Source organism: Bison bison, unplaced genomic scaffold, assembly GCF_000754665.1.
Source record: "Bison bison bison isolate TAMUID 2011002044 unplaced genomic scaffold, Bison_UMD1.0 scf7180017864180, whole genome shotgun sequence".
Lineage (NCBI taxonomy): Eukaryota > Metazoa > Chordata > Mammalia > Artiodactyla > Bovidae > Bison > Bison bison.
In genome coordinates this window covers 14,583,002-14,595,367 of record NW_011494752.1, presented here as the reverse complement: position 1 = coordinate 14,595,367, position 12,366 = coordinate 14,583,002, and the positions used below count along the sequence as shown (strand labels likewise).

At 46.5% G+C, this 12,366-nt stretch overlaps 1 protein-coding gene across 4 annotated transcripts in view; it reads right to left on the bottom strand.

Annotated features, from left to right (window-relative positions):
• Window positions 1-12,366, bottom strand: part of STX8 (syntaxin 8) — a 206,538-nt gene that overhangs the window by 29,432 nt on the left and 164,740 nt on the right. Inside the window, exon 9 of one of the 4 annotated variants that reach the window (XM_010843019.1) lies at window positions 146-1,383. The exons of the other annotated variants lie outside the window; for them this stretch is intronic. Within the exon in view, the coding sequence (XP_010841321.1) occupies window positions 1,314-1,383 (70 nt within the window). The 3' untranslated portion in view covers window positions 146-1,313. Of the gene's footprint in view, window positions 1-145; window positions 1,384-12,366 lie in introns of those variants that run through there. 4 annotated transcript variants of the gene reach the window in all.

Genomic DNA, 12,366 nt, shown 5'->3' with positions numbered 1-12,366 from the left:
AAACAACAGAATCAGGAAAAACTGAAGTCATGATCCAGGGGACTTGCCTGGCAGTCCAGTGGTAAAGACTCTGAGCTTCCAATGCAGGGGGTGCCAGTTTGATCCCTGGTCAGGGAACTGAGATCCCACAGGCCATGTGGTATGGCCAAGAAAAAATAAAGTCATAATCCAAAGGGGGAAATCGGGGACACCTTGGTCTTCCCAGGCCCAACTGCTTCCTGGATCTACACTGGATGGGCTGTTTCTGAAAGGCCTGCCTCCAGGAGGCCAGGGCTCAGTCCAAAGCACTGTGGGCCATAGGGCCTGACCCTATATGGGGCAGATCTAGAACACCGATGGGTGGACGTCTGGTCCTCTGAAGCAAGAATCACCTTTGGGAAACACACGGAGCGGCAAACTGTCTCTGGGAAAGGCCACGGCCTGGTTATAGCATGCCTGCAAATCGCAAATGAGACACTTCGGTGTACCATCGCTGGGTCATAACCACACACCCTGTTTACTACAAATTCTGCTCAAATAAACCTGTCTTCACGTACAGTTGCTAAGGCACTTGTGCTTAGAAAAACAAACACTTTAAACACAAACAATACCTTCACATTTTCCCTTCAAAAGTGACTGATTTGCTCAGTGCTGAAAAAGCTGCAACACACTTCTGGAAGCCTCGCATCACTGCGCTTCACATTTGCCAATAACTATACGGACCTCTTGGAGAATGCCAAGGGAAATACCGGACTTGGGAAGGCTAGGAAGAAGGGAAAAAATAAAGCGAGATCATACAGAGGATGAAAAACGCCTCTTACATGCTTCCCCGTGAAGTCAGACTATGTTTCTTGCAAATGCTGAACTCCATAAGCACCTCACAGTTTAGCTGTCTTGATTTCAAACCCCTGCCCACATGGCTCACATTTGCAACTTAAATATTCGGTATGAAAACAATGTTATTTGACAGGATTCTTCTCTGGAGGGGAGAAGGAAAGGCACGTGTTTCAGCCCACACACATACGCTGATCTTTGACTCAAAGTATTGCTGTAAGACACGCAATTATTTTGGCTTCGGAAGACTATACTGTCTGCTGTGTTGGGGTGGGGTGGGCAGTTACCAAAAAAATCTTGTCTTGAGCAGCGCCAGAACCGAACATTTTTATGTGTGTGAGCTGGAGGGATTTTATTATGCATGTATAGTACAAATGGTTCTTTTTTCATTTTGGAAAGAAAAAAGGCACTTATAGGGGAAAAAAAGAAAAGGTTTGGTGGGGAGGCTTTGCAGTGGTATTTCACCTCAATACATCTTTCAAGTTTGATGGCTCGTAAGCTCACGGCTTGGTTCTTGTCTTCAACCTTGAGACAACGCTAAGCTGTCCGCAGCAGCTGCAGAGGCCAGGTCTTTAAATGAAATAGAGAAATAATTGCTTCAGGAAACAAAGGGAAGAAGGGGGAAAAACGGCCCGTGAGCTGAACGACATGGCCCCTTGGGACTGCCTGTGGTATGTGGTCCTGATGGATATAGTACAGTGTGCTAAGAAGGGATCCTTGAGCAGCCCTGGAGAATCAGAAGTGTGATGTGGCTGGAAGAGTGTGAGTTTTAGAGACACACCTGGGCCCAAGCCTTGGCTCTGTGACTGATTAGCTAGTGACCCTGACAAAGGGCCTTGCCTCTGGGTGGGGGCGGGGGACTCCCGGTTCCTTATCTGCGGTAAGGGAGTACTACTACCCACAGCAGGGACCGCAGTGAAGACTGGAGGGTACAAGGTATGCCATGGGCTGGTTCCGCTAAACACGGCCAAACTCACAGTTACCTCTGCCCTGCCCAGGACTCCATCTCTAGGGGGAGAAATGGCATGAACCCGTGATCCAAAATAATAAGGGAGAAAATGACATCCAATCAGATGTATCAACACGGTGCTGGATGACGGAAAGCACACGGGCAAGTGATGAAGGACTGAGAGGAGATGCTGAAACAAACAAGTGAGTAAGGATGGGGCTGGGAAGAGGACGTTGGCTATGGGGCTGGATCCCTCTCAAGGCTAGGGATGGTAGTACCAGGTACTCCTGAAGACAGAGCCAAAAACAGCGGGGCTGGTCAAAGATTACGTGAGGACCCACTCTACCTCACATCCCTCCATCACCCTGCATAACCAACCTCTGCACTATCCTCTTGGGAAAGAGGGCCAGTGGAGGAATGGGACGAGAGGATGAGGATTCTGAGCATGAGGCGACAGGTGCAGGAGGAGGAAGGGAGGAGTTGAGAGGCTGAAAGCAGAAGATAAATACACATTTTCACATGGGAGGTAAGAGCATGCGGCCTCCCCAATATTAGGCTCCCCGGCATTAACAGCTAAGCCTCTATTCACCAGGCAGGAGACCACAGGGCCCCTTCTCAGCAGAAAGGGACTAACCAACGAGAAAAGACCTACAGACGCCAGCATGTAGGGACCCCGCTCCCTGTCTGATAATCTCTTGTGAGACCGACAACTCTACATGCCCCATCCACGCATATAAAACTTTCAGATGTCTCTTTAGTGCTTCATTCTTAAATATTAATGGGTAGACAAGAATCACTAGATACCTGACCAAAGAGAAAAATGAGACTCCAAACATACTCCTCCCAAAAAAAACCAGAAAAAAGAATTCAGTAAAAAGATACAATGCAAAGAACAGAAGAAAATAGCAAAGAAACAATCATTAATATGCTCAGAAGTATAAAATGCTTTGTATCTGTAACACTAGGACACAGTAGTAACATTTAAGAAATCGGAAAACTTGAGAGTTTAAAAAACAGCAGCAAAAAAGAAATTTCAGGAGAAAGTTTTGAAGAAACGTTCCCAAGATGAACAAAAAGCAAAGACGGGAAAAAGAGGAGAGAAAATACTGAGTTGGTGTAAAAATTCATTTGGGTTTTCATAGTTTATGAAAAATGCTAACAAACTTCTTGAAGGAAATGAGAAAGCCCATTTTCCATCTAATGAATGTACCAGAAGGAAAGAAAAAAGAAAAAAAACCAAGGGGGTAATTAGCAAGACTTTAATGTAATGAAAAATGCCCAGAAGTGAAGGCATGAATTCCAGACTGAAGGGTCGGCCGAGTACCCAACACAACAGTGCTGTACAGGGGAGACTGGACTGGAAGGCTTCCACTGAAATCTAGATGCCTCAGGCCAAAGGGAAGTTCTTGAGAGAAAACAGGGCACGTGACCAAGTGCAGTGGTCAACCTGGCTCAAGAATCAACAAGGAAAGATAGACAATGAAAAACGCCTACAACATTCCAGTCACAAACTGCCTGCAACCTAAAGTTCTGTAGATATGGTCAATTGCTCAACTGCAAGGAGCAGCATAAAGATATTCTTCAGCTACAAAAGGGCTGAGCCCCAAGGAAAACATTAAAAAGACAGGTCATTTGATGTGCTTTTCACCATATCCATAGGGATTTCTCAGCGCTGAAGTAATTTAGGGCAAGCATTATGAACAGCAAAGGAGGAAAAAATAACAGTAAGTTTAGGAAGAATGAAACAGTGTGTAAGAAAGGAAATCTGATTATAGTAAGCTACATGGTTCAGCTAAAAACATTAATACATTCTGAGTTTGCTCCCTGGCATCACCACCAAAAAAATATTTAACACAGCTGAGATGAAAATGCTGAGTAGTGATTTAACTGACAACTGTGATTTAATGCTGTTGGTGGCACAGAGGGAAAGTGTAAGTGCAACGTCTTCCACAGCAGGAAGTTCACAGACAACACCCAGAACTGCAATCCAATCGAGTAGTATTAGTACAAGCACATTATTTAGAAACAAGGAGCAAAATAGAAGAAACAGCGGACAGAGGGGACTTCCCTTTGGAGTGGGAGGGCTAGCAGGGCAGGTAATGGCTGGCCTCCCTTTTCTGTTGGGAAAGGCACCCTGGACCACTGTCTTTGTAAACCATGCTTAGGTGTCATTCTGACTCATCACCAGACTGGGGTCCGGGTTAAATGCCTACCGCTATGGCTTGGCACAGGAAGCGAGGGCAGGTGTGGCCAGAACAGGGACCACATGGAATAAACACAGTATTGGGCTCCAGAGAAGAGAAGCACAGGCCCATGACAGCCTCCCCTGGGCTGCCCAGCGAGCCTAGGTGTGTCTGGGCACACAGATCCACACACCCGTGTAAAACTGCAATAACCTAACAACACACACATCCTAATACAGCTCTCCCAGGTGCAAACCAAACTGCATTCACCTCCTCCCCAAAGGCAGAGAAACCTCGCATCATGAGGAACGGTCATGGAAGCTCCGCTCCGTTAAGTCCTGGATTTCCAGTGGATGGCCATCTTCTCAATCCAGGCCACACATGGTTCTCTATATTACGATTCGTAATTAATCATCTCCCATATGCCCAACATATATACACTTGTAGATCAACACCTTGACCATGCCACCAAAAGCTCCCATTTGGGAAAGGAGAGGTGGGGAACAGTCCAGAAAACATACCCTTCTTGTCAGGCTGTGCTAAGCCTTCCTGGGAGGTGCAAGACTTGCAATGCAGAGGTCGTGGTTTGATCCCTGGTCTAAGGGGACTAAGATCCCACCTGCTGAGTCCTCCCACTCTGGAGCCTGTGAGCCACAGCTAGGGAGTCCCGGCACCGCAACCAAGATCCCACGTGCCACAACTAATCCCACTGACGCAGCCAAATAAATAAATAAGAAGGGGATGTTACACAGCATGGTGGGTGTGGAGACAAATTCCGGGAAGACAGGGATTTCGTCAGATCTAAATGGAGTATCAACCCAAACACATATTGCTATCAAACAAATAGAAGAGCTGTGAGCTCTATAAAATCACTGTTGAATTATATGCTCCAGTTACAGTGATAAATATTTGGTACCAGGAGCAAGATTGCCTTTCTTGGGAAAAAGTTTGTTTCTTTCCTATTAGATGGTGTCTTGTGTCACATATCCTGTCTCCCTTGTTGTGTTATGTTTCCCTGGATTCTAGTCTTGGTGCTAAATTTAAGGCTCCAACGTGGGCTTCCCTGGTGGCTCAGCTGGCGAGGCTCTGCTTGCAATGCGGGAGACCTGAGTTCCATCCCTGGGTTGGGAAGATGGAGAAGGGAATGGCTACCCACTCCAGTATCCTGGCCTGGACAATTCCATGGACTGTGTAGAGTCCATGGGGTCACAAAGACTCAGACACGACGGAGCAACTTTCACTTTCAATGTGGTCTCAGTTTATTGGTTTGATTAATTCTACGTACATTCTTGTAAATTCGATTTAAATTTCTTCCTTTAGCAGCTTTGAGACTTTACACAGATGCGCACCCTGTCTTATAGTAAGCTACTCCACATTTTCATGACACAGAGGTTACAAATTATAAATAAAATCTACCCTGGGACAGAAGCTGGGCTATCTTTAAGTTTGCCCTACAAGATCCTCGGATCCTGAGGTGGCTTTGGATGGTCCACAAGCCTTGCCAGCTGGTCTTCACTGCTCACTGTTTTGCTATTTTATCCCCAAGTCTTGGTCTGCAAGCCAATCTCTGTGAACTTATCCATCTAATTTAACCTGTTGTGTATATTCTGCTGCTATTTCCAAGCAGTAGTTCTCACTGCAATCCTCCAGCCTTGCCTTAGTTGAACTAAGGGGAAGCAGGGCTGTTCTCCTCACATGTCTGTGTGTTCCGGAGTGCAGGCAGGATGCAGCTAAGCGGACCAGAACTCGAATCTGGGAACGGGACTTAGAGCTGCGGGCAGAAGCAGTGTGAATCAGGAGGACCAGGCCAGAGGGGCATGGATGCTGCCCACCGTCCACTGAGCAACTCCTCTTCGTGGTCAAAGGAAAAACATGACAAGTAAGTGGACACTGAACCTGCCTCTCACGAGGGCAAGAGAAAGTCAGTGACACACACTCCCAACCTTGGTGCAGGGCGCCGGGACTTCCCTGTTCGTGGACTTTGAGACCCACCCCTGTGGCTTAGATGTGTCGCCACCGTGTGGCCGGAGAGAGACTAACAGGCGCGCAGGACCCAAAGGGCTCCTCCTGGTTCAGACTTGGAACGCCTGGCGGAGCCACGGCTCTGGACAAAAATAGAATGTTTATTCGACTTGTCTCTTTCATAACAAGACACAGATTTCAGAAAATAATCACATGGCAGACAAAATAAAGAGGAAAAAAAGCACTCAGAGGTTTCGCGAGCTACCTGCAAAAGACTGAGCTCCAGTGAGGCCTGTAGGATGAGGTTTCCTCCTTTCACTGCCCCCTGAAAGAGAACTCCCCCTTTTTCACTTGCGCACTGAGCCCCTTGGGAGCGCAGCTCTCACTGCTGGCTTCAGCTGACCAGGGCTTGTAACATCATCTCGCCTAACTACCGCAGGCTGGTTTGAAAAGGGCAGACTTTCCTTCTGAGCTGGCCATCCTTGGGCTCTTTTTTCAGAATATGCTCCTCAGCTACTGTGCTAAGTCCTCAGACATGGCTAGGTATTCAAAGGTCATGGCCGCTGACCCTCTCCCTAAGCATGGGCCTTCTACCTGGCTGGCAAGTCAACTGCCTGGAGACTATTTTCAAGGCAGATGAAAATAATCCGACAGACAGTGGAACCAAACTTGACTCTCAAGAGTCCCTCAGACTGCAAGGAGATCAAACCAGTCAGTCTTAAAGGAAATCAACCCTGGATATTCATTGGAAGGACTCATGCTGAAGCTGAAGCTCCAGTACTTTGTCCACCTGATGTAAAAAGCCAACTCACTAGAAAAGACCCTGATGCTGGGAAACACTGAAGGCAGGAGGAGAAGGGGACGACAGAGGATGAGATGGTTGGATGGCATCATCAACTCAATGGACTTGAGTTTGAGCAAACTCTGGGAGTTGGTGATGGACAGGAAAGCCTGGCGTGCTACAGTCCATGGGGTCGGACATGACTGAGTGACTGAACAACAACCAACCAACTGGAAGGTTAAGTGAGGTCATACATAGGTGGGGACCTAATCTGATAGGTCCTTAGACATAGGAAGGACAGGGAAGCCTGGTGTGCTGCAGTCCATAGGATTGCAAAGAGTTGGACACGACTGAGGGACTGAAGTGAACTGAACTGATGTCCTTAGAAGACGACTTCGCTCTCTCTCTCTCTCTGTGTACTCACAGAGGACAGGCTATGTGAGGTCACAGCAAAGAAGGCAGCCATATGCAACTCCAGGAGACAGGTCTCCCCAGAGGCCACCTCTGCTGGCACCGTGACCTTGGACCTCCTTTCTCCAGAACCACGAGACAATACATTCTTGTTGTCTAAAGCCAGTCGGTCTGCAGCCCTTTGTTATGGCGGCCCAAGCAGACCGACCATGGGAGCCTTGACCTTGCTACCCCGACCCTCTTATTTATCTTTCAACACTCCAAGTAACCTCTTCCATGAGGTCATTCTCTTCTACCCTGGCCACTTCCTCCTTGACGCGCCCCTTCCATAAAGAGATTATATCTTAGAACCCTGTAACACATTATTGACTTAAAAAAAAAAAGTCTGTCTGCCCCTACTAGACTCTGAACCCCTTGAAAGAAGAGACATTTCTTAGATAATGAAGAAGTGACAAAATGAAGGATTAGCTGTGTAAGAGCTTGCAAATACAGGTACTTATGTGAACTATTTACCATGAAATGTGTGGCGTGGACTCTACAGTGACACGGAGGTGACGGCCGAACCCTCACATCAGGGTTAATACCAGTTAGGTGACCTTGGGGGGCCCACTACTTCACTTCTTGGGGCTGAAATGGCCTCATTTTCTTAAACGTAAATTTTGCTGAAGCATAACACACTTACAGAGGAGCACACAAGTGGTCAAGAACTCAATGAATTTCCTAATTGTTCCAGCTTGTAAGTGGGGATAATGATAGTGTCTGTCACACTGGGTGGGTGTGAGGATTTAATGACAAAACACTTCTGAAGGATGGATGTATCTCATTCCTGCCACCCTGCCCGCCACTTCAGTTTAATGGAGAGATTCTTCATCTACTTAAAATGCCAGACAAGCTTGTCGTTTTAAAGCAGGGCTGAAGGAGGCAATGAAATAGGCTTGGAAAAGCTTCCTTGGTACCTGAGAGAGGAAGAGGAAAAACCCTTCTGATTTCAGCATATGTGACTTCTTAGCCACATAAGAAGGGTAAGGGTAAGGGACAGGTTGGTCCCTGGTCAGGGAACTAAGATCCTGCATGCCGCGGGGCAATTAAGTCTCAGCCCCGCGACAGAGATCCTGTGAGCCACAACTAAGACCCGATGCTGCCAAACAAATAAATGCTGGAAAACAAACAAACAAACCGAAAAGCCCCCCAAAACTGAGGGGCATCCACCCCTGCAAATGTCCTTCTGCCTCTCCTCTGAAGACCTAGGTCCTTCTCAGGAGCCACAGCAGATGTGGCTTAAAAGAAAGATGCTCGCGGAGGGTGCGGCGGGGGGTGGGGGGTGGATTTACAGCCTGTGACCAATTAGCCAGATGGGCTCACCTCCCCACCTGGTTTTTCTCTGGTCGGTGTTTCGCGGGCTCTCTCTCACTTTCATTCCCTCCCCGTTAGCTGAAGAAGGTCGCTTCCCTTTGGCCTGGGGGTTGGCCGTCTGAGGCCAGATTGGGTTCACATCTGCTCTGGGGCTTCAGGTGCCCTGGTGGCCGGGATGAGCTTTCTCCGACGTGGGTTTTAGCACGGGCCCCATGACCTCTCCTCCTGAATTCAGATCTCACCAGGGTTGTCCACGTTTTCCTGAACTCCAGCTTCAGCTGGGCAAATGTGGTTTGATTAATTCCGAACATATGTTCCTTAGAAATGCACAATCTTACCATATCTGCCCTTCCTGTACAAAGCCAACTGGGGGACTGAGTTTGAGCTGCGAAACCCCCAGGATTTGGAGGGAGGAGGGGACTAGCCCGTTTCCGCATTCATTCTTAACGCTATTGAACGCTGATTACACTACTTGTGCCTCCAGTCAGTGGAGCATGGTAACTTCTTTCTAGAAGCCCTCCTTTCAAGTTCTCTGTTTCTCTGAATGTAATGTAAACTCCTTTACTTTTAAGCTCAGGTTTGTCTCCATCAATTAACGTTGCCAGCACCTGGAGATGAAGAGACCCCGAAGCGGTTATCTCGTTAAGAACTTTGAACTTGGGTATGGTATGAACATACATCACAGAAGACAAACATTTATCCTGCCTACTTTTTTTTAAACAAATTTCCAGAGTTGAAAAAGCCTCCAATTGCTTCAAAAGCCAAAGAAATGAGACCTGACATGTATTTACAAAGGCATTTTCATGCATTACACATCCGCTTTCTTTTTCAATCATGGGTTTACTTTCCCAAGAAGAGCGCCATTTGTAAACGCAAAACAGAATCACAAATGTCAGTTTTTCTGACCGGCATTTATTTCCCAGGCAAACATCCTTTGAACTGATGTTTCCTTTCCCCTCCTTTGTCCCTCCTTTGGCTAGGGCAGTCAATGCATGCTTTCCTGCTCAAGTCAGCTCCGGCATTTTGGAAAATTCTGCACAACTGCAATTTTCTTACTGCTATTCCACAAATATCCTTATGTTTAAAATGCATGTTATCCACCATCCCCCTCAACAGTGTGCAGGAGCTAAAGCTCTTCACCAACCAAAGAAGCTTTTTTTAATGAAATATTTTTATTTTTATTTATTTAGCTGCAGCAGGTCTTAGGTGTGGCACGCGATCTTCAGTTGAGGCATGCAGGATCTACTTCCCTGACCAGGGATCCAGCCCAGGCTCTCTGCATTGGGAGCGTGGAATCTTAGCCACTGGACCACCAGGGGAGTCCCCGCCAAGATTTTTTGTGTCTGTGTAATTGTAGCTCGGATCTTTTGCATTTCTTTCTGCTCTTTTCATTTTGGCAAACGTATTCCCTGAATCATATGTAGGAAAGACAAACTTAAAATGTCTGTTACCCATCTTTGGCTGGAAAAGACTAATGTAGAAGGAGTGATGGATGGGAAGGGAGTCTGCTTCTGCATCTAATGTAACTCTACAGCATCTTGTGCACAGCGGATACACAGAATAATTTGAGTGATGTAAGAATATCAGATATTAGATCTCTGGATACCTAATTCAGAGTTCCTTGGGTTATATAAAAATTGTTCAGGGAGGAAAGCTTAAAAAATTTGGTGTCAACACTGGATCATATTTTAAGTCCAGGATAGATGATAAAATAATACTGATGAAAATAGTACAAATTAAGCTGATTCCTTTTCACTGGGCAAAAATTTTCCTAGCTATTCTCACCACGTATGTCTGTTTTTCCAGATGAACTTTAAAATCATGATGTCAAGTAACCCCCCCCCAAAACTCCCTTTGGAATTCTGAATCAGATTATGTGAAATTTATATATCAACTTGGGGAAAAAGTTACATCTCTGCAATTTAACTGAAGCCAGCCAATCTGGGACTATAGCGTATTCCTACACTTAATCAAATCTTCCTTGTCTGTAGCTATAATTTTTCCTGCCTAGCAATTGTCACCCCAACCAACCTCCACACTCTTCAGAGGAAACAGCCAGCCTGTGCCCTGGACCACAGGCTAAGTTGAACATAATAACCCATGTTTCGGGATAGATACAAGATTCCAGCCAGGTCAGAAAGAAGACCTCCCTACGACTTTCCTCACTGTTCTCAAGAAGCAACCCTTCCACAGAGCAAGGGGGACTTGAATGTGAGGCTGCCAGTGGTCATGTTCTCCACCAGGGAGACAAAGCCAGTCTGAGGCAGGAAAGATGAAGCCGAAGCAGAGATGAAGGAGTGGAGGATGTAACCCCACCACTAACCCGAACAGTGACTTTGTGTGTGCTAGAAACAAGTGCTCCTTCCTATGACAACATGCCATAAATCTGCCGACCCCAATACATCTATGATGACTGCCTATGAACGGCAAGCCTTGAGGTTTAGACTTGTTTAGTGCACACTCTGAACAACTGAACCCTGCAGTCCAAAGGGAAAGAGTCCTAGGAGCTTTGAGAATCATATGTTACTGATCGAAACACGTTGCAGCTTCACTTGGTTCAACCTAATGCAATGAATTTTCCCCCCAATCCATCAGATTGGCAAAATTCCAAAAGCTGAGCAACACACTTTCAGCAAGGCTGTGGAGAAATTTTCATAAAATACCAATGGAAGGACTGAACCCTACAGAGGGCAATCTGGCAAAATTGATCAAAACTGGCGCATGTGGGAGTCTGTCCTACAGCTGTATCACACACCCTTCAACACCTACAATAATGTATGTGCTCGGTGCAAGAGACAGTGTGGGGGGTAGGGATATCACACACACACACACATGCATATTTGCTTGAATCTGCAAAAAAGACACACTAGGAGAAAACATGAGAAGCTTGGTAAAAGTGGTTACTATGTGGGGAAGGAGGAAGTGAAGCAGACAGGAGAGGAGTGAAATTTCCAGAGTACATCTTGTTCATTAAAATATATATTCAAAAGAAAAAGCAAGTTGAAAAGTTAAAAAGTAAAGTTACAGGTAGGTATTTGGAAAAGCTGGCCTTTTAAAAACAACTCATTGGCCAGTCTTAAATAATCACTACAGTATATAATCACATACTTGCTGTTGCTTAGTTGCTCAGTCGTGTGTGTCTGACTCTTTGCAACCCCATGGACTATATGTAGTCCATCAGGCTCCTCTGTCCATGGGATTTCCCAGGCAAGAACACTGGAGTAGGTTGCCATTTCCTCCTCTGGGGGATCTTCCTGACCCAGGGATCGAATCCACATCTCCTGTAGTGGCCGGTGGATTCTTTACCACTGAGCCACCAGGGAAGCCTCAATTATGTACTTACAAAGATCCTTACCATTATCAACAAAATGAACAAAAAAAACCTGGGTCTCAATTCTCTTTTGGGCTGGTTATTTTCCATTTGCCTCTCTCGATCTTTCTTCCCCTCTTCTCTGCACTCTGGATTGGGGATACAGGTGGCTGATCTCCACACACTAAATCCCCTGGGCTCTCCTGCTTTCTAGCTTCCTGTTGGGTTGGCCGATGGAGGCACTGGCTGGATCCCAGGTCAGGAGAGGGAAAGGCTGGTTTATTTGTTCTCATGTCAGCACTGTAGTTCTGTACCCCCTTATATCCACACGTCCTGTCTGCTGCCCTCTTCTCTGGTTCTAGCTCTAAGTCAGCTTCAGAAACACTGTGTTTTTCCCCTTGTGCTCCTTTGGGATGGGAGTTGACAGGAGTGAGTAATAGCTTCCCACTGCGACTGATCCCTGGTGCCCCAGCATCTCTTAGCTGGTCCCACATCCCCGCCCACACTCCCTGGAAATCACCTGGATGAACATGCCATCTATTTTACGCTGGAAACCTGGCTGATCTATTCAGTCATCTGCTTCTTAGACCACTCACATTTGTTC